The following is a 22,813-nucleotide window of genomic DNA, read 5'->3' on the forward strand; positions in this document are numbered from 1 at the left end:
GGTCTACCACAGTCTCAGTCCAAGTCCTGAAGACTATTTTCACTATCCTAGCTGTTATGCTAGTGTTTTCCAAATGGTATGCTGGTCGTAAGTCCTCTGTCGGGGATCATTTGAGCAAGCTATCTGCTCCACTTGAGTCAGATAACACACTAGTTAGTCAGTCCAGCAAAATAGCACAGTTCGTTGATGGAGATATTTCAGTCTGTCACTTCTTTGAGTCGACAAGACAGTCAAGCACTATTACCTTTCACTACAACCTTTGGCGTATTTATTTCTCTCGAACACACAATTTAGAACCGTGAACCGAAGTTTGAAGACTATTTCTAAAAATAACTCATTACCTCAACCAATCGGAATCATTCACCTGTGTTTATGGTTACGGTAGGGCCACCACTTCATCCTGTGGTAATCATGATTATTTTGGTGGTTTACATTCCATGCATTATGTACGATTGTTTACTAGCTTTTTCCATTGAATTTCTAGAGTATATATTCCATGTACAAACCAATCGAGATAAATAAATATCAAAACAAGTAAAAATTAATGTCTAATGACAAAACACATGACTTTTAATGAATATTATAGAATTTGGACACATAACACCATCCCCTTAAGGGGGTACTACACCCCTGGCCAATTTTGTGCCTATTTTTGCATTTTTTCTCAAAAATTATAGCGCATTGGTGACAAGTGTGATATGTATATTATAGGGGCAAGGACTACAGCTACTGCACTGAAAATTCAGCAACTCAAGGCAAGTAGTTAATTGATTTATTGATCAAATATAGGTTTTCCCTCATTTTTGAGTGTAACACCACAACTGTTATCTGTGCTGAAATAAAATTTCCAGTGCAGTAGTTGTAGTCCTTGCCCCTATAATATACATATTTTACTTGTCACCAATGTGCTATAATTTCTGAGAAAAATGCAAAAATAGGCATAAAATTGGCCAGGGGTGTAGTACCCCCTTAAAAGAAGAAAGTTTGAATGCACAGAGAACTTTCGTAACTCTCATTCATATAAAACATCTTCTTTAACTAATATGTTTTACTTTTCACACTATATGTATATAACACAGTGACTATTTGTCACCTATGTGCCTTTTTAAAGGAGATGTTGTTTGTCTTATTCAACTCTGGACAAGGCATCGGTCATTAACATACCTTTTCCTTCGATATATGCTTGATGTCCAGGTTGTATTCTTGTAAGGTCAAACTCCATCTCAACAATCTTTTGCTGCATGTGTTGTTCCCAAGTTTGACTGTAAACAATCAAATCGTCAACATCAGCCTCGCAACCATGTATGTCAGCTACTATTTGGTTTACCATTCTTTGAAAGGTTGCTGGTGCATTTTTCAAATGGTATAACCTTGTAAGTTGTACTGATAAAGACCAAGTGGTGTACAAAATGCAGATATCTCTTTGGCACGATCTGTGAGTGGAACCTACCAGACTACCAGTACACTTTCAAAAGATCAAACTTGCTCGCAAATTTTGCATTCCAGGATTTTGTCGATTATAATCATATCAGTTCTCGGAGTAGGGTAAGAATCCATCTTTGAATGCAAATGTGCAGATCTCGTGTCTACTACATCCCTCGATAAATTTGTGTCTATTTTTGCATTTTTCTCAAAGTCACTGAAATTTCAGTGTAGTAATTGGATTCCTTGCCCCAATTATACATAACTTTTGTTACCAGTGTGTTATTGTTTTTTGAGAAAAATGCAAAAATAGTCACAAATTTACCACAGGGGTGTAGTACCCCCCTTAAGAACAAGGAAACATGGTGAACTCCATTCACTGTCACTTGGTTCAATGATATCACTGTCCAACATAATTATATTGAATCTCTTTCTTGTGATATTAGCCCGGGATATTAGATTTTCAATGGATTCATTCTATAAGGATACTGCTTAAGATTAGCAACTATTTTAAATTGTTGCGATTTGGTAGCTGCGAATGGTAGTGAGCTTTGGCAACTACTTTAAACTGTTGCGATTTGGTAGTTCACAACATCTTGCGAATGGTATTGAGCTTTGGCAAAAATTGCATTGATCATTTCATAGCGAGTGTGTAGAAGAATTCAAATATCATATACTCTTGTAGGTCCTGTGGTTCTTGAGTTATGTCGTAAAGAGGGCTGAAACAACAACACTTTTGTAAAACGTACATAACTCATTAACAACAATAAATCAAGCCAGTTTTCAAAGTATACGATTTGTAAGTTTTGCAAAACATCAAGGTGTTATTTTTCAATAATATATTGATTTAGATAATGAAAATCTATTTTGACTGCTTCGACCAACAATACCTCGTCTACTCTTAATTTGCTTTGTGTCACCAATATCTATATCATGGAACGCATCATTCGTTCTGCTTGGAGTATTAGGAATGATTCTTTCAAAATCGTTGATCAAGTTTCCTAGAGTTGAAGAGAAAGATGACCTAACTTTTCATCTAATGTTGCTGCCCAGGATACAACACAAACATGTATTTAAAAATACACATAAAAGGCATAAAATTGTTATCATATTCACATAATACTAGCTACAACAAATTAAAATAACATAAGATTATTACATTTACAAAATGATGCATAAAAGAGTAAGAAAATGTTTACAATTACTCCACATAATTCAGGAAGGGCATACGCCCAAATACCGCAAGGACTCACCCAGCGGTGCACATAGGCTCCTTCGCCATTAAATAGAAGGACACTGACTTGCCTTGGCTTGCCTGGCAATAGAAAGACACTGACTTGCCTTGGTCTTGACATTCCATTTGTGCCATCTCTTCAAGATGTGATTCTAGAGTATCGGCAATCTTGTATAGTAGAGCATCTGTGAGCACTCCTCTGTGGTCTTAGAGGACCATTCGGGAAAGGCTGTCTTCGCAGCTTGTACTGCTTGATGAACTTCATCACTTCTAATATCAGCTACCATTTGGTTTACCATTCTTTGGAAGGTTGCTGGTGCATTTTTCAAACTGAATGGTATAACCTTGTACTGATAAAGACCAAGTGGTGTACAAAATGCAAAAATCTCTTTGGCACGGTCTGTGAGTGAAACCTACCAGTACACTTTCAAAAGATCAAACTTGCTCACAAATTTTGCATTCCAGATTTTGTCATTAAATATAATAGAAGTACACTGACTTGCCTTGGCTTGCCTGGCAATAGAAGGACACTGACTTGCCTTGGTCTTGACATTCCATTTGTGCCATCTCTTCAAGATGTGATTCTAGAGTATCGGCAATCTTGTAGAGCATCTGTGAGCACTCCTTTGTGGTCTTAGAGGACCATTCGGGAAAGGCTGTCTTCGCAGCTTGTACTGCTTGATGAACTTCATCACTTCCAATATCTGCAATTTTGGCCTACAAAAGAGCAAGAAATCCGAGCAAACATTAAAACAGCCCAAGATGAAACACAGTTATAGGCACGGCTGATGGACCTGACATGATATGAAAACATGATATGAAAACATAAAAAGCAAAATACATCACATCAAAAACATGCAACTGATAAAAGCAGAGCCTGAGCATGCTGCATGAACAAATAATGTTATTTAAGATGCCAGTCCGGCATTGCAAATCATGAATAAAAACAAACAAAATAAATATAAAAGCTCCCCAGAATACTACAGGGCAAACATGTCATTAAAGGCGGTGGTATCAACCGGGAAATAAATAGGTCTTCAGACCTATGTTCAGACTCTTCCTAAAACCAAGGACAGAGGAGGAATGACGAAGGGAAGTAGGGGAGTTCCATAGTCTGTCACCATCGTTTTTGTAGGTTCGTGGATTGCGTAAGGGGAATATTATCACTGATCACTAGAACGCAAGTTTTAGTATATAGACAAGTTTGGCCTACCGCATGAATATTCCTGATGAAACTCGGTGCGGTAAGGTGGAATGAGGCCATGGACTCCTTTGAAGGTAATACGCAGGGTTTTAAACTTGATTCTTTGTTCAATTGGCAGCCAATGAAGGTGTTTGAGAGCGGTACTGATGGATGGAGTCTTTCGGTTCTATAAACAATTCTGGCGGCCATATTTTGGACTTCCTGCGCGTCGAACCGGGATAAAATTAGAGCAACGACAAGATGATGGCAATTTTCTTTGGTAATGTAACGGCGAATCCGGTAAATGATTCCGAGTTAAAAATTAGCAGACTTAACGACAGCTTTGACATAGTCAGTCATGATCGAATATCACGCCAAGGTTTTTTGATTTTAGTAGAACGCTGGTAAGTGTTGTCGCCGATTCTGATAGACAAATTGTCAATGTCGACTTTCTTGATGTTATAAGGTGAAGCGGCGACAAAGAATTCGGACTTATCATTGTTAAGTTTCAGTTTATTCCGAGTCATTCGCGCACTGATTTTATCAATGCAAACTGCCAATCTGGTCAACTTCTCCATCCACTCTTGGGTTGGACGTCAGATACAGCTACATATAGTAGCAGATGTTATGTTTCGTATGATGGCACCAATATGATAAGTATACATAGTGAAAAATAGAGGTCCAACAACAGAGCCTTGTTGGAGGCCTATTAAGTCAAGTGTGTGATTGATGGACGAATTATCCCATATACAATGGATCTTATCCAGTTCAGGATTGTGCCAGATATACCAAAAGTATTCGTTTCTGCCAGTGTACTTTCTTACTTTTATCGCCAGCTTGGTGATCTCAGGGTGCCAAGCTATTTGCTTGTGACGTTTCTTTAACTGCCATGGTAGGGATACTTGCGGTAGACGCCTTTGCACTGGTGATACACAGTCATGACAGTAGCATCAGTCTGAGCAACCTCGGATTAGCATTTCGTCTGCAGTGTTTCGCAGTCGATGAGGAAATGCTTCAAATTTTCTGGGGGCTTTCCTGAGACAAGTGCTCTCGGTCTGGGTAGTATTGAGCCTTTTTCTTCTGCAGGGTGTAGGTGCCTGTCAAAAGGCGTGCTTTTACAGCAGCTCTCTGAACATCTTTGGTGTTCAAGTTGACTGAACTTGTGGTTTCATCCCATATGTGCAGTCCCAGTTTACAACTTGCTTCAGCGCGGCGTGGTCTTGTTTCTCGCACCTTCAGCAAGATTGTTGTGTCAGTACTCGTCAACTGCACTTGAGACAGTTTCCTAACATAATTATATTCTTGGACAAGGGATTGGCAAGGCAAGTAAACGTGCCCATCTGGTTGACCATACTTACAGAGGTCGGCATTAGCTCTGATGAACCAGCTATTGGATTTGGTGTCCTTCACTGCCAGTTGCCTGAGTGCCAGATCCCTCTCGATGCAGTCACTCCTTGTTATGGTTGCAAACATAGTGAGGCGCCGTTTGTCTAGTACCCGGGGGGGGGGGGGTTCTTCGAAAAAAAAGGGATGTGCCACGCAGACTTTCGGATGCTGACTTTCTCTATACCTACTTTTTGCTGTTTTTGCCACCCATCAGTATCCCAATTTTTCACAAAAAAAACCCAAATTTGGTCTAATAGGTGCACTTTTGCCCAAATGCGCTTGGTCTCCACTGAAAATCCACCCATCGATATACCAAAATTGCTGAAAAGGTACCCCCAAACTGCGGCACATCCCCGTATTCCTTCAACCAGGGAGAACCCCCTCCGGGGTCTAGTATACCCTTGGTAGGGAGCTGTCCAATCAGGAGGAACACATCCTCATTAGCGACTCTGTCTGGTAGATGCTGCATATGTTTAAGCACCTTTTTGTGGTATTTCTCAAGCTTGGCAAGATCGGATGTTTTGATCACTATGTTTCAAGACCATGCAAGTATCTGGGGATGATGAAAGTAATGATAATCCTGGCTGGCAGGAGTGGGTTAACGCAACTGTTACCATGCAGGTCGATACCCATCAGAGCATATGTCGTTCTTTTTGCTAATCGGATACGATCACCGATGAGTTGAAGGTGACCCTTCTCGGTAGAGCGGAGATTTCCAAGGTGTGTACAGTCCTTGGCAATTCCAAGTGCTTCATTGCCGAATCCTGCCACACATGAGTTGGGGTTTTTGGAGTTGTAGATCAGAACCATGCTTTTTTTCTGAGTTAATGATGTATCTGTGCTCAGCTGCATAGTCTGCAACCACATGAAGCATAAATTGTAAGTCCGTGCAGCTAGCACGACATCATCTGCACATGTTGGGGCGCCAACATTATGTTGCCAACTGAAGCTCCGACACCTGAATTTTCGAGCATCTTGTGCAAATCATTAATGAATATTTTGTAGCAGTCTGCTGATAAAATTTCTTGACTCCTTGCTTGACCATGAATGCTTGACATTTCTCCTTCCCACTTGACTTCACCTGAAGCATCCTGGTACATTCCTTTCAATAGCATCCAACGAGATGGATCCAGGCCAGAATAGAAAAGCTTGTACAGCATTCCATTTTGGTAGACGACATCAAATGCTTTTCTTGCATTAGGGAGGCCACAAAGAGCTTTTTATTCTTTGTGTCTAATGCTTCAGCTATAATTTCAGATACCAACAGCACAGTATAAGCTGAGGAAGTGCCTCTTGTGAAGCCTCTCTACAGTTTGATTTGTCCCTGCTTGGTCTGGATGCGAAATCGGTGTTAAATGACGTGTTCTAAGACTTTCCCGATGATGGAAGTGATAGTGATTCCGCGATAGTTGTCCGTCAATCTCGCATCTTTGCCATTCTTTGGGATTGGGATCTTCAGCCCCTCCTTGAAGGCTGAAAGAATGTATGAGTAGTTAAGGATGTCATTGAAGAGATTGGTTAGGGATGGGATCAATGTGGAACTGCCGTGCAAGATGTGCTCTGCATACAACCCTTCCAGAAGCCTTCTTTCTGTTGAGCCTTGAAATAGCATCCTGGACTTCTTTGGTTGAAATGGTAGACATTTTGGTCCCTCCCGTAGAATTGATAATGCTGAGGATTGTATGAACACCTTCATCAATTTCTGCCTGAAAATACTCACTGAGGGCTGCATGCAAACGAGGTGTTGCTAAGTTCTCAAAAATGGTCGGCCCATGCAGATCTAATATTATCTGAATTGGTCAGCAAATCTCCATTCACAAGTTATTCTGTTTGCGCTCTCCTGTTTGACTTTCGATGTTTTCTGATAATTCCGAAGCTGGTTATCCTCTGTGGATGCTTGCATGATGGTATTATATTCTTGAACTCTGAAGCCTGTTGTCTTTCTCTGAACACTACGCAGATTCTTCTTAGCTTCCTTACACTGAAGTTTCATGTCTAATAACTTGTCTAACTCTGAGGATGCTTGCTTGTACTGCCAGTGTACCAGTAGGCCTACCTACTTTCTTTTGCCAGCTTTGTGATCTCAGGGTTCCAAGATCTTTGTTTGCTATGTTTCTAAAACGGTCTTGGTTGGGATGCTTTCAGTAGAAGCCTTTTTTGATTGCACTGGTCATACACGGCAGCATTTCATCAGCTTGGTTTCCTACTGGGTTGATGTCACTTGCCACAGAATTACCGTACCATCTAATTCCTGCTGAAGAACTGTTGTATTTTGTCATATTGATCTGTACATTCATACTGATGGGTTTGTCTGCCTCTTAGAAGACTTGTTTATTGAAGTGGAAAGAATGTTTGGAATCACAGCGGCAGCCACAATTGGAGAATGATCAGATGTGTTGGTTGACTTGGATGATCTCTAATGATAACGACTTCTGATTCTGCTTCTGCTTTAATACTCCTCAACGATACAATTGTAACCAGACGAGGAAACTCGTCTTGTTGCACCAGAACTTGTTGCACCAGGTCTTCTTCTTCTTCCTATAAAGTGTAGACTTCAGGTACTGAAGATTTCACACTGCAAGTGGTAGCACGCGCACGTCCTCATGGACGCAGTCTCTAATTACAGGTGCAGTTATATACAAGTGGGTGCAGTTAAAAACTTTGTTGCGTGCTGTCTAGGTGAGGCTGCCCTTCAATGCCGCTTTGAAGGCATTGAGGGATGGCAGTTGAGCAGGCTCCAGTTTGAGAGAATTCCAGTCTCTTGAAGTTCTTGGAAAGAAAGATGACAGGAAAACTTGTGAGCTGCAGTGATGCGTCTGGAAGCGACTACTATGACCACGGGTGCGAGATGTAGACTGCACTAGGTAGTTTGCCCAGTTCTGTAATTCGTCAGCTAGTGTTTCCACAGGTGTACTGGTAGAGTTGGTCTTCACAAACTCCTGAGCCCACTGGTCGGTTTCCGTCCTTATGTTAGTGAAGTCAGCCTGTTTCCATAGGTAGATCTTGTGCCGTATGGGCTTCTTTCTCTTAACTTGTGAGTTCATGTCCAAGAAGACGATGTCATGATCACCTAGCCCGGGCATTCCCTCACAACGGTTTGCCAATGTGGGTCTGTTTGTCAGTACTACATCCAGAGTATTGTCCAGGCGCGTGGGGAAATCAACCAACTGATCCAACCCGGTGCGTGCCAGCATTTGCAGGAATTGTTCATTTATTGCTTTCGGGTACTGATGACCGACGATTTGGTCTGTCGTCCAATCAATATCCGGTAGGTTTGCATCACCGCCAATCCACACTGGTGTTCCAGGGTTTGTAATACAGACATTGGAGATAGCATCACATAATGACTCCATGTAGGACAAGTCTTTGTTTGGAGTGCGATACAGGGCTCCTACAACAATGCCTTGCTTCCCGTTTATGATTTTGGCAGCAATGAATTCAGCATCGGTGTTGATATTGATCTGGTAACTGGTAAGGCTAACATGCACTGCAAGCAAGACTCCTCCATAGCCGTCTTTCCGATCTTTCCTGTAGACGTTATATGTAGGTGGGAATATTTCACCTTGGCTGATATCAGGTGTTAACCAAGTCTCACACCCATAGATAATGTCTGGCTCCCGGTCTGGCTTTACAGCTTCTATAAGGCTCCAGAATTCCACTCTTTTGCCATAGATACTCTGAAAGTTGATTGTCAGAGTGCGGAAGTTTATTGGTCTGTTTGCCACACTAGTTTCATGATATATGCATGGTCGATCATAGATTCTCCCAGGCCTCGGCCCGATGAATATAAAAGAGTTTCCAGTGTAGTATCCACTGAGAGGCCAGTGGTAGTATCAGGTACTTGCTTGCTCCTATTGGACAAAAGTTTGCCAATGGATTCACAGGCTGTTAATAAGTTAATTGGCATACATGCTTCATATAGCGAAACAAAATGGTGGCAACTTGCCGTCGTCTGGTTAATTTTCGAAATATTTTGCTCAAGCATGCAAGAGTTTGTCCGTGAAGTTTGACATTGGTTGCCCAACATGAATCTTCACAAAGCTATTAGCCATTTTAGTACATCTATTTAGAATATGGCAAACACGAATGAGATTTGTGAGCTGGGTTGAAAAGGTATATTGTCATGATTGTAAAATTTAAGCTTACTTAAACTTTTTTTTGAGTCTCACTCCATCGACTCAGTACACGTAAACCCAGAACCTATTATTTAGTACAGGAAGTATATATTATAACTGAAGACCGAATTAAAATGACTAGTTTGCCTCTGACATCAGGGCAAAGGCTCTGTGTGATTGGTTGCCAGTTGCTGACCTGCAGTGCAAAGTACTGTACAGCATTTTTGGTCTCGCCTGCCTGCTGCACAGGACGTCGTGCGCAAACTAGTCTTTTTAATTCTGTCTTCAAGTTCAATTATAATACATTGTTCTTTTTTCTTTGGATGTATCAACTTATAGGAGGTTTATGTTGAAGAAACCGGTAAGCCAATGCCGGCCACACAAATGAATAAAAAAGAGCAACACATTGTGGGCGAGATGGCCGAGCGGTTAAGGCGTTGCACTGCCGGCTGGGAGATACGATCGACGAGGGTTCGAGCCTTGGGCTTGCCTTAGGTGAAAATTCTCTTCCCTCCCAAAAAGTTCCTATATGGTCGGGAATCCTTCAATTAAGTTCAATAATTTAATTGGAAGAATTTAATTGAAGAATTTCTTCTTGCCCCCATACACTGCTTAGCACGTGCAGATATAGGTAGTGTATGTGCGATGTCCGTGATTCGGAAGTCACGTAAAGCCGTTGGTCCCGTGTTCAGGAGGATTCATCCCTGTGCACGTTAAAGTGTCAGAGCTATTCGAAAAGAGAAGGGGGATCATCCCCGGTTTTGATATCTGCACTCAACCCTCTAGGTTCAAGAGGACAAGATGGGCGCGATACAACTGTACATAGGTTGTCTACCCATAAAATCCTGTAGAATGTAGAATGATTGCCGAATAGTGAGGGTGCAACTCTATTAGTCTTATTACAAGAACATGAAGAAGGGGAGCGTGGCCTAGCGGTTAAGGCATTGGACTGTGAATCCCAGGGTTGAGGGTTCAAATCCGATGTCCGCCTGAGCTCGGCTGCCTCTTTGTGTCCTTGAGCAAGGCACTTCCCTCTATACTTGCTTAGCCTTACATTGCCTTAGTGCTTCGGAGGGCACTTTAAGCCGTCGGTCCCGTGTACATGTATTTCTGACATTAATGCAGTGTGCATGTTAAAGAACGTCACAGGCTTTTCCAAAAGAGCAGGGGATCCCCGGGAGGGGATCATCTCGATACTGTTGACTCTACTTCAAAAATACACTCATCTACTCTAGGTTTCAGAGTAAAAAATAAGTACAATCTTAAACCCTAACACTAAACCCTGTAAACAAGGACTGGACTCAATTCTAGCAAGTTGCACCCTATTTGGTAAGGCCAAGTACAATAAATAACATGTATATCATCCCCGCCCTCACCGATTTTTGGAAAAATATAATATTTTTCATTTTTCCTATTAGCTTCCTTACTTTGTTTTTAAAATTGTTGTGATGGAAAGACATGTTAAGAAGTTCTTGGTAATTATATAAACACATTGCAAACACTTTCTTCAAACTAGGAGTAGGGCTTTGGGGAAATAACAAAAATATTAGGGGCCTCCCCGATTTAACGATGTATTGTGTTGATAAACACTTTGCAATTGCAATTTTACACAGAAATGAATGGTAAAAAAATAACATTTTAAATAACAAATAATAAGGACCTCCTTCACCGATTTTTGAAAAAATCAAGACGATGTACGGTACATGTTATTTTTGTTACTTGGCCTAATTGTACCCACATTGTTTACTATTTAGTGTTTGTCATAATATTTATTAAAAGGGCATTTCATGATCCACAACCTCATCCCCCCACTTTTCTCAAAAAAAGTTAAGATTTTTATACCACTGGAAACCTCTACATAATGTTTATGTACCAAAAATTTCTTGCAGATTAATTCGTTTAGCAAAAATATTGTCAAATTTGAATTTCGTTTTGGTATACTAGAACGAAATTACAACAGCAGTGGCCTATGGGGCAGTGTAATACACATAATCATGCATAACTTGCAAATACAAAATCGGAATCAACTGAAAATTTGGGAATAAGCTTTTTTCGTGGATATCTACTGAAATATGTCATAAAAAGAGGATGCTAGGATCACAAAATCTTCCTTTAACTTACAAAAAACAAATATCATCTTATATACACTTCCATTGTGGCCCGTACACCGTTTGCGATAATCAACTTTTGAAAAAGACCCTAAACAAAGATTTAACCCTTGGCTAAAACAATACCCTAAACAGATAACACACGCCTAAACAGGGATTTTATTCCTTGTATCAAATTTCAGTTGTCAAAGTACAACGCTTGTTTCCGTAGAAAACTTATAGTTTACGATGTATGCGGCCATGCAACAACTTGAATAAGGATTCGCCTACGACCATGACTGAAAATGTTACGCAAAATACATACATGTATGTTTGTTTACATCCTGGGGTTGGCTCACAGGCCCCATGGCTAAATAATTTATGAACTTCAATCACTTGGCCGGTGCACACCGGATGAGCGAACGGCAAATTGTGAAACTGCGATATTTTCATAAAACCACATGCTTTTTGAAGTTCATTTCCCTTTTCATATTTATCTCTATATATATCTAATTTAATACCCTTTCTGCGTATTAGCACATTGCAATTTTGCTACCCTTTTTTCAAAGTTTTCATATTTTTTGACACCCTAAACACGGTACCGTGTATCGTGCCTACCCACGAAAAACTACCCTGTTTACGTGTTTTGCCCCCCAATTTTACCCTCCCCCAGGGCTCATAATTATTGCACAGCCCCTTATATAAATTTGAATATTGAATTTGAAATAAATACAGTACACCACAGCGTGCGTGCAGTATGCCATGCTGATAAGAGTCTAATGGTGTGTTTCTATTAGGACCATTTACCAGTAAAGAGATGCATAATTCTGCTCAATAGAAACTTCCTCGCTATTTACCAGCAAATAGCTGCGAGAGTTAACCGATTATTTGATTTATTTCTATTTTAAGGTTTCTTTTTTCACATTGAAATGATTTGCATTTTGTATAACTCAAAGAATGCAAAAACAAAATCTTTTAATTTCAATGAGACCTCTCAAGCACCCGCTCAAGCATTGAAAATGTGTAAGTGCTTTCATGACCATGACCAGGGTTGTAGCTAGGACATTAGTGCTGGATGGCATTTGATGAAAATCTTGTATATGGCCATTTGTTGTCAAAATTGATCAAATTCTTGACTAATTCAACAAAATTGTGCAATTTTGGACTTGGAGTGGTGGTCTCCAATGCCAAAATTGCACCTGAGTGGTTGGCTCCAAAACTGAGTGGTGGGCTCTGCCGCCCACCACCGCCCACTGTAGCTACAACCCTGACCATGACCTAATATGATTGGGAAAGAATGTTTTATTCGTAGGGGTCACTTCTTTTTTAACACTACTTCAGCTGGACAGACTACATCAAGGACTCTTTCCTGGAACATTGAAGATTTTTTTTTTACAATAAAAATATATAGGCCTATTATTTTATTTATTTCTATTTTAAGTCTTCTCTATTCACATTCAAATGATTTGCATTTTGTTTAACTCCAAAGAATGCAAAGATATGTCAATGAGACCTCTCGAGCATGACAAAATGTCTTAGTGCTTACATGACCATGCATAATAGAAATGCTGCACCCTATGTGTGCCCAGTGCCTAGTATGGCTTGGCCCATGGAAATGCTTAGCCTCATCTAACATGGCTTGGTCTCATTTAAATGGGCCTAAACTTTACATGGATTGGTACAGGTGGTACCAGTGATATGCTAAAAAAAATCAAAATAATCTGCTGTGATGTGATAAGAATCTTTGCATTTGCAATTTAGTGGCATAAAAGGGGCTCTGAGAGATTTTGCAAACAAATAAGTAGAATAGTCAAAGAGCTCAGTCAGCTCACAGGCAATAATTCAGAGACAAAAATCTTAAGAGACCTATTGTGAGTGCCGCATTAAGCGTATCTGCTATCGAACTGTGCTATGAATTTTAAGTTCCGGATCCAAAAGTTGATACAAAATGATGAGTTTTTACATGAAAGATGCTGAATTAAGCTTAACAGTAATATGGACAAAAATTGTAAAAATGGACTTTGACCAAAATTGAGGACAAATTGTGAGAAATCTCACAATGTCCCTTTAAACCTAAATTCTTAACTCAGCTTTGTAAAAGAAATGTTCATGTGTATTGTGTCAAAGTATTTTAAACCCTAACACTGCCGATGGTTTTTTGCTATCGGAAAGCAAGAAGTAATAATAAAGGAGAGGAGATAAACAAATGATTCTGTGCTTATAATGGCATCAAGTGGGATGCATGCTTGCACAGTGGTTTTCCTTATGAGATTTTGTAAGATTTTTTGGTGGTTAGGGTTAACATAGGCATAATAATGGAAAACATGTGTTGAATAAACACTGCCCATGGCTGTTTGCATGTGAATTGCAAAGAAGGAACAAAAAAGGAGAGAAGATGAACAAAAAGTTACTTGAACCTGGGACCCCTTGCATGCCATGCACAAGATCACCGACCCGTATCTACAGGGGTCCGTTTTGCTGGTCTGGCCAGTGATTCTGTGCATATGACTTGGGATGATTGCATCATGACATCACATGGGATGCATGCTTGTGCAGTGGTTTTCCTTGTAAGATTTTGTAAGATTTTTTTGTGGTTAGGGTTAATGAAAACATATGATAGACCTTCAGGGAAGACATATTCTTTATTTTTCCTTCAAATGAATACCATCTATTTTCAACTCGGTTTCAATGCATTACAGAAGCACATTGTTAAATGCAGAAAAAAGTTATATAAAAAGGTTATTTGAATATATTCCTGCATCATGTTATGGGCCAAATACAGTATTTGTTGTCAATTAAACTCAATACCATGTTGCAACTTATGATTTATGCACTTGTCATGGAACCCGACCTCTAGATAACTGGGGATGGCCAGGCAGTTGATAACATTTGGACGGGGGGTTGACACAAATTTTGTCCCCTCACGGCTGGACATGTGCCAGGCCTTATTCGGAGAGTTAACCAAGTCCAAAGAATCAGGAATTTGGACGCTAACTTGAGCCAAAGCAGAAATCTAGGGTTTACAGCAATTGCCTGGATAGCGGGTGGGCGGGACTTGGGTGGGGTTTTACACACAAATATTGTCTGAGACATAGGCGGGGGAGTTTTATCCCTGGTACAAGTCCCGGACATCCCTGGGTATCCAGGGGCCAGGACATCACTTGACAGGTGTTTTATAATCAGGCATGAGAATTTTCAGTTTAAAAACTGAATTCAGTTTTTTTTATAGTCAAAATTTCCGCAACTTTATTTAATTTCAGCCTGTTTTTGGTACTTTTTGCCCAATTTCACGCGCATTTTCAGTTTTTTCAGTTTTTTTTAGGAAAGTGCAGTCTCATGCCTGTATAATAACAGAGGTTTTTTAGTCAACATTTCAGCCTGTTTTGGGGGCTTTTTGCCCAATTTCACACACATTTTCAGTTTTTTAGAAAAGTGCAGTCGCTTGCCTTTAATAATCATTAAGTCTTTCTTGTTTTTTTTTCTCTTTATGCAGGATCAGAATGTTCCACCTCATCATCAGGGATACAAGGTAAATTGTTATAAATAAATGGTAACATTGACGGACTAACTGTATACATGGTACCTGATGTCTGTGAAGTTCAGTACATGATGGTTTAAATTTGTGTAAGATAGGAAAGAAAAAGAGCCTTGAGGTACACCAACTTGATGTGGGGGAAACAAGTGAAATACAGACTAGACAGTATACAGGGGGACAAAAACAGCAAATGTAGGCATAAGAAGTAGGCAAAGTTCGATAGCCAAAAATTACCAATTCCAAGGCCCACAGAAGTACTTAACCTGCAAAAACAGCAAGGATCAATGGGAATATAAAATGCACTAGATAACAAGTGATGAAAGTCACTGTTCATATAAACAGACACAATAAACCAAACAATCAGTGTAGGTACAAAAACAGGCAAAGTTTGATGGCCAAAAATTGCCAATTCCAGAGCCTACAAAAGTGTCAGGAAAATTACAAAAGTACACTGGAAGTGATGTAAATCACAGTGCACATAGCAGACAAACAAAACCAAACAGACAAAAAAAAAAAACAACCGCCGTTTCGAGCAGATAAACTCAGAGATGCCAGTCTTACGGTTTTAACCGGAAATCCGTTTTTTTAGTGTTTCTAGAAAAAAATCTGTTTTTCTAAAAAAAAAACACTTTTTAATTTTCAAAACATCTTTGCCCAAAAAAGCAAGTTATAGGCCCTAAATTACTTGTTATTGAAGGTCGGAAACCGTAGAAATACTGCTACTTAAAAAAAAATTGCCAATTTTTTTTTTACAAAGTTGGATAAAGTTGTACATTTTGATTACTTTTGCTTCTATTGAACAGTCAGGGACACATTGAATTAGTATTTCAAACTTCCAATAACAAGTAACTTAGGGCCTATAACTTGCTTTTTTCGGGCAAAAATAGTTTTTTGAAAAAAAAAAAAAAAGAGGGGGGGGTCAAAAATGTGATGAATCATCATTTTCATATGGCGCCTTATATATAGATCAATTTCAGCCAATTAAGCCATGATATTAAGCAAAAAAATAACTTTGTACAAAAGTATAGGAAACTGAACATTTAAAACCACTTTTTTAGGATGAAGGAAGCATTTTTTCAAAAAAGTCTAAAACAAGTTTTTATGTCAAAAATTGCCTTTTGGGGTGCTAAATCTGCTAATATTGCCTGGGCTTAGGTACCTAATTTACATATTTACGGTATAATTTTGAGAAACAAGCCAAGATAACAGCCTTGAAGAAGATTGCATGTATAATAGATATTTTTCAAGGCTGTTATCTAGGTTTGTTTTCTCAAAAATAACCTTATAAATAATCCATTTAAATGTAATTTCCCCCTCAGAAATGGTGTCTCCTGTAGTGTAAATTGTGTAGAAACCCTCTGGCTTCGGGGGGCTTTGCCCCCTCGACCCCCAACGGGGCCCTTTAGCGGGACCCTCGACCCCCAGCCGTATGACGCGAGCGCTACACTCGTTTCGCTCGTTACGCTTCGCCAATTTTGAGGTTTTTGGCAATGAGTCACTGGCATCTCTGTAAACTGCTCTTCAGGGACAGACAACAAAATATAAAATCAAACAACAAGAATTACATGCTGTAGTTTAAAAACAAATTCAAGTCAAAAATTGAAGGCAAGTTCAAATTGAACTCGGTAGCAAACAAGACAGCAAACTCAGAGCAAAATAAGCTGCGTCTTAACTCAATGGGAGCAAGTTCACTACATTTATATCCTCTGATATTTAATGTTTGTTTTGTCTATCCTATTCTCTCACAGGGAAGTTGGTGGTGGAAGTGACTTCTAACAGTCCTTCCTCGGTCACAATTGTCTGGTCCAGTGATCTAGCTGAACCAGGCCCTGCACATATAAAAGTAATAAACCTAGAAAACAAGGACGAAGAAGTTGAACTCGACACACAAGACTACGTCGGCTCCAACCTCTTCAGTCCACATAATGTAGATAATTTAAGCAGAGAAAAAATATATGAGATTACAGTACAAGCAGAGGATTCCAGAGAATCGCAGACAGTTACACTTACATTTTGCACAGGTAGGTGATGTGTTAGCTTTATGCATTTATAATTCCATACTAATTTGAATAAATGTTGCAGAGCTATTGAGTGATGACCCTGACTGACCCATTTGAACAAGACTTCTCCATAGTCCTCTTGCCCATTTATACATAAAACTCTGATTTGTATTGGTTTGTGCATGTACAACATCAGATCTTTACAGTCACTGTACTTCTCTCTTTGCTAGCTCTCCAACTTACTTTGGGTTATAGTTAAAATGCTTAACACGTTTAAAATGCATTGTGGGATCGGTCTTTACAACAGAAGTTCATAACAATTAGTAAGTTTTTAGCGGGTTTGCCGTCGGACAAGTTTAGAACTGTTAAGCTTTCGTCAGGAGTACATTTTGTAGTTCTGACTTCTTCAGGACAAAGTACCTAAGAAAGAGACATGTAGCTAGGCCACCCCTTGCCTACTGGTGAGAGCCGTTCACTGATGACTGTCCCTTGTCAACAAAGAACAAGCAGATCTTGCCTATCTGCTAATGTAAAAGGTTTGTTGGCTCTGAAAAGACCCATTCACTGAAGACTGCTCCTTATTTTAAATGCCTACACCAAACGCAGGTCAATTGAAGCCGTACTACTTATCGCGAATTTAATACCGTAAAATTTAGACTTGTCTAGATTCTCAAGGTTTTATGTCAGAAATTAAAATAACTTGCCAAAATGAAAACGGATATTCACTTGTTTCAACTTATTAGAAGGTGACAGAAGGCTAGAAAAAACAGAAACTGAAAAGATAAAAAGATCCATAGTCTACATTTTGCTATTCTGAAAGAATTGAAAGTAAAATGGATTCTGGAATCTTGTTTAAAACAGCAGCAGCAATAGCTATAGTAACAATGCAAAAAGAGTCATATATGTGATGCGATCAAGCAAAATCAGTTGGAACTCGGAAATATTGATTTTCAGAAGGCCTGAAAAACCTGTCCATCACTGTCTGGGACACTGTTCGTGCGCCAATAATTGACAAAATTGTGATTTTGCTACGAAATTGCAGTTTTTTACATGCATGTTTTGCTCCCAGAGGCCTTACAAATTTGTTGGTCGGGCATTCTGTGCTACAGTCGGTTTGGAAACACTAAACAATTATTTTTCCTCGGTGTTAGCTAAGGGGAAAAGGTTATGTATAAAGTAAACCAGACGAGTGCAATTTTGTTGCACAGTGTGAGAATCAAATTTGATTCTTGCAATAGTTGTTTGCCAGAATCATTTGATTCTCACCTAACCTTTGCTGGTAAACAAAACAAAGTTTACAAGAATGTTTGATTCAAATTTGTATGCAAGAATCTTTGCGAGAATTGATAAACGGATCTTTGCAGAAATGCTAGCCCTGGGTATATTAGATAACAAAATGTTTATCTTTTAAACTTGCAGCTGATCCATGTAGGCACAATCCATGTCACAATGATGGAGAGTGCGTAGTGATCAATGGACATCGATTTAAATGCAATTGTGATCCGAAATGGACTGGAATACTCTGTGATTCACCTGATTTATCATATGATGCAACACAATTTGGTAGGTATAGACTTTAACTATTTCTGGGTCATATGATCAAAAAGTCGTCCAATTTTTTTTCTCTTGATCAATGTTTTCTATGGGACAGTTACCTTCTGCAGGAGCACTTTCTGGTTGCACTGAAATTGCGCAGTTGCGTCCAAATTGACCTTTCAATCGAGATTGTTGGTTTTAGAATTTCAGAGCGTGAGCAGTCAAGTTAGCTCAATCGATAAGGCGTTCGACTATGGTGCGAGAGGTTGCGGGTTCGAACCCTGGTGGTGCCTATTATATACGCTCTCGTGGAAAAAATTTCCCTAGACAAGGAACTTACTACTAATTACTGTTTCATTTACGACTCCACCCTCTTTCAGGAAACCGCAATGATCCCAGACATTGATCGCCTCTTTTGGCTTGTTTTGATTGAAATTCAGCGATTTCAATGTTTTTTTTTTTATCTTCTGGAGGGGTTTGAGACAACATGATATGGCTCAGCTTGGAATTGGGAGCCGCTAATTCTAAGCATGTGTGCCATATCGTTTGTGTATCGATACTACCATTGAGTGTACCAACATGTCGGAAGTCTATGAATTTTCCAACTATTGATACTTTTTGACAATCGATAACGGGCCTAACTATAACTTAAATATATGATATATTTCTGGCATATTTTGATTTGATTCTGGTTTGTACCTTTTGGCATTGACAAATATCTTCAATGAGATTGTGAATTTGGGGGAAATGGCCCATTGCCAACCTGTATTTTGAGCCATGTGCCATCAAATCACTTATGCATTTACTTGTGTATACTTCATTAACAATGTTTCCTCTAATTTTTATTATTTTTTTTGTTTTTTACAGAAAAAGAGTTGATGCATCAGAAAAAATCTGGTAAGTGTTGTATGCATAAATGTAAAGCACTTTGAGGCTGTTTACGGCATAAAGCGCTATATAAATATCTACATTTTATTTTTATAAACACATCAAAAGAAATAAGTCCCCCTCTGAACATGTCGTCATAACATTGTAAGGTTTCGTTTTTGTACCAATAAAACTAACTTTGAAATAATTATATGACTGTTTACTAAGTGCTGTGTAAAAATGAGATTTCCATGACTTCAGGGCTGAATGAGCCTAAATTGAAGGCAAAAACTGCCCTTTTCAAAAGTCACAAAGTAGGCCTATGCTTGTCACAAAAGTTGATTCATGGCTTGTTACTAATGTGTTTGAGTGCAGTTTAAAATCCTCACCAAGTGAACATTTACTGTAATGTGTATCGATTCTTGATCATTCAGCCATGCAAATCCCCTTGGTGCAGAGTTCAGCACAGTGAGTTGTAAGATGACCAGTTCCATTCCTTGTCCCAATACACCTTGCAGTTAACAAGCATAGGCCTACTTTGTGACTTTTGGAAAGGGCAGTTTTTGTCTTCAATTTGGGTTCATTCAGCCATGAAGTCATGGACATCTTTCATTTTCACAAAACACTTAGTAAACAATCATATAATTATTTCTAAGTAAGTTTTATTGGTACAAAGTTTTACTTTACGATGTTATGACGACAGAGCCACGTCTGATGAAAACTTGACCACTCACACAGTGACTTATTGAGCTTAAGGCTATTGTCCTCTTGTGAGGTGTGGCCAAAGAAATCTTGGATTGTCATGCATGGAGACCAAGATAGTGCACCTCTTGCATTTATCAACAACAGCGCAAAATCACACAATTTGCATCATTGAGCTTGAGTGTTACAATGGTTTGCGGACGTATACTATGATCAGCTCGTAATAGCCAGAATTATTCGGTTTTTGTTACTACGCACATCAAGCATAAAAGCATGCATCAGTCAAGCAATACGCAAAGTGCGGTTGGCATAGGTGCCAAGTTGTTTGTATGGTATTCTATACCTGTCCATGATGTAATGAGTCCCACAGATTACAAGCTGATCAGAGTCTAGTGCTCTTACCTCCCTTTATTGGTACAATGCTTTACACACAGAATAGAAAAAGCCTGCACTTTAATGCTCTGCGTGCTAGCTAAGTAAGTTTCAACATAAAAAGTTTTGAGATATTTTGTCAAAATATAAAGAGCTATCTTAAGAACCACTGAACTAATACTAGGCTTGTTTGTACTCATTTTAATGCATTTTTCATGCTGATTCCAAATATGGTCATGCAAATTTACAATTCTGAAATTTTTGAGTTTTTAAAATTTTTTGAGAAACTTGTCGTCTGCAGTCGACACCCGCGTGGAAAGAGTTAAATTGAAGTTTACTGGATGCACAGTGAAATAATCCAGAGGTCTTGTTATGTGGGTGATTTGATACTCTTTGAATGTAATCTCTGTGAGTATGGCACAAGTAATAATCATTATCACATTATTATTAATGCAGTTGTATTTATTTGAATTAATGTTGTTGTCATTCCTGTAGGTGAACCACAGTTTGAGAGGAATGTACGAATGGCTAAAGTAATGGAGATGGAGATGGAGAACGGTGAGCATAGACAACTTTTATTTAGTGTGTTCTCAGTTAGGCAATCAAGCCAACTTATTGTCATAAAATACTCATGTGGTAAACTGACAAACAACAACATGTACACTTCCGTAACGGGTACACATAAAAACAAAACCACGATCAATATAAAACAAACAGTCAAACATAAAACAAACAAACAACTAATTTACTATAAAGAATACATACTCAGATTAACTTTGATGGAAATAAGTTTCATAAGAGGTTGTCATGGGTTATCCAGGGTTGTAAGACCCAAACAATTTTATGAGTAAGCAAATCACTAAATAGGCCTTTGCAGCACTGTTTTTATTTTGTTTTTAACTTGACATATCTGAAATTGACTTGTAAAACAGGAAATAAAAAACCTTACACAGGTGCATCATTTTACCACATGAATATTTTAGTGTCTCAAAGCTGATCATTTTGTATATGTCCACTTGAAACTTTCAGACTTCAAAATAAAAAAAATATTCAGGTAAAGTTTTCCTTTTGCAATGCTGTGTTGTGTGTATTCAGGTGGTTCTCAATATAAACTAGCAAGATTGTATGCAACGCAGTTCTCATTGCTGTAACATCATGGTTTAGCACATATCTTACTATAATACTATAATAGCACTCCGCATAGTGCTGTGCATGGAAAACTTAACCTCTGAAGCTCAGTGCAAGAATAAGTTCTCAAATTCCATACATTTATCCTTTTAGGAAGTTGTTTATCCGAAGTCAGAGAATTTTATTGAACTATTGAAATGGAGTAGTTGTCAGTCCTGTATGTCAACTCATGCTTTGAGACACTTAGGCATTTGGCATTGGTGGTGGTATTAAAGATTGTCAATGGGCTATTCCAGCTGAAATCCATACATCCCTATGTAAGACATGACCATGACACATCCACAACAGGGAGTGTGAATTTCAGATGGGGTTACATGAATGGGTAACTCTATTTGAAATCTACACCCCCCTGTATGGGAGATTAAGGTTATGTTTTTCATGGGGTTTATGGATTTCAACTGGAATACCCAAGTATCGGGTAATGTCTTTTGAGATGAGTATGTTCCTATTCAAGTTTATAAATTGCCAGTGATAAGCTGATTCAATCTGACCAATCAGATAGATTGTGTCTTGGTACTTAGGAAAGAACAATCCACCTGATTGGTTAAAAATTAATCATTTGTCGCTTCACTCATCTGAAAATGAAAGGGAAATGATTCAATCTGACCAATGAGATGGATTGTGTCTTGGTACTTAGGAAAGAACAATCTACTTGATTGGTTAAAAATTATTCATTTGTCGCCACGCTCATCTGAAAATGAAAGGAAATATGATTATTATGTGAGGCAAGTTTTCATGATAATATGCTGTGTCCTCTTCGTTTCACTGACACAAAAAGCTGCCCAAATTTCTCCAAAACCTGTAACATTTGTTGATGGGTTTGGAGGAATGTGCTGGTTTAAGGTGCATAATGCATCACATTCAATTTATTAAGTTAGTTCCGAGTCATATATCTCTCATCTCAGAAGACAATGCTTGAAATTATAGACAAAATAACTAATTCTCGATCATGAGGGGATGTTCCTTCTGCATCAGCGTACTTTTCGTAGAATAACAATATCGTGCGACCTACATGGCCAAACCTGGACCTTGCCTAGCAACGACCGTGTGATTGGTCTTCTCAAAAGCTGTGTTTGCGCTGTAAGCGCTGGTGTTTGCGTAGTACACTCGACGCAAATATTTATGCTTACCCAAGTTGGAGAATTAGATATTTTGCCTATAAATAATGAATTTTTTATATTATGTA

At 38.9% G+C, this 22,813-nt stretch overlaps 1 protein-coding gene across 1 annotated transcript in view; it reads left to right on the forward strand.

The window, feature by feature from the left end:
- The window catches only part of LOC140137221 (uncharacterized), a 73,885-nt gene that overhangs the window by 3,338 nt on the left and 47,734 nt on the right, over positions 1 to 22,813 (forward strand). The window contains exons 2-6 of the mRNA XM_072158872.1: positions 14,921 to 14,956; positions 16,711 to 16,983; positions 18,382 to 18,525; positions 19,366 to 19,395; positions 20,935 to 20,997. Coding sequence (XP_072014973.1) covers positions 14,921 to 14,956; positions 16,711 to 16,983; positions 18,382 to 18,525; positions 19,366 to 19,395; positions 20,935 to 20,997 — 546 coding nt within the window. The remainder of the gene's footprint in view (positions 1 to 14,920; positions 14,957 to 16,710; positions 16,984 to 18,381; positions 18,526 to 19,365; positions 19,396 to 20,934; positions 20,998 to 22,813) is intronic.

This window comes from Amphiura filiformis, chromosome 17 (genome assembly GCF_039555335.1).
Source record: "Amphiura filiformis chromosome 17, Afil_fr2py, whole genome shotgun sequence".
Lineage (NCBI taxonomy): Eukaryota > Metazoa > Echinodermata > Ophiuroidea > Amphilepidida > Amphiuridae > Amphiura > Amphiura filiformis.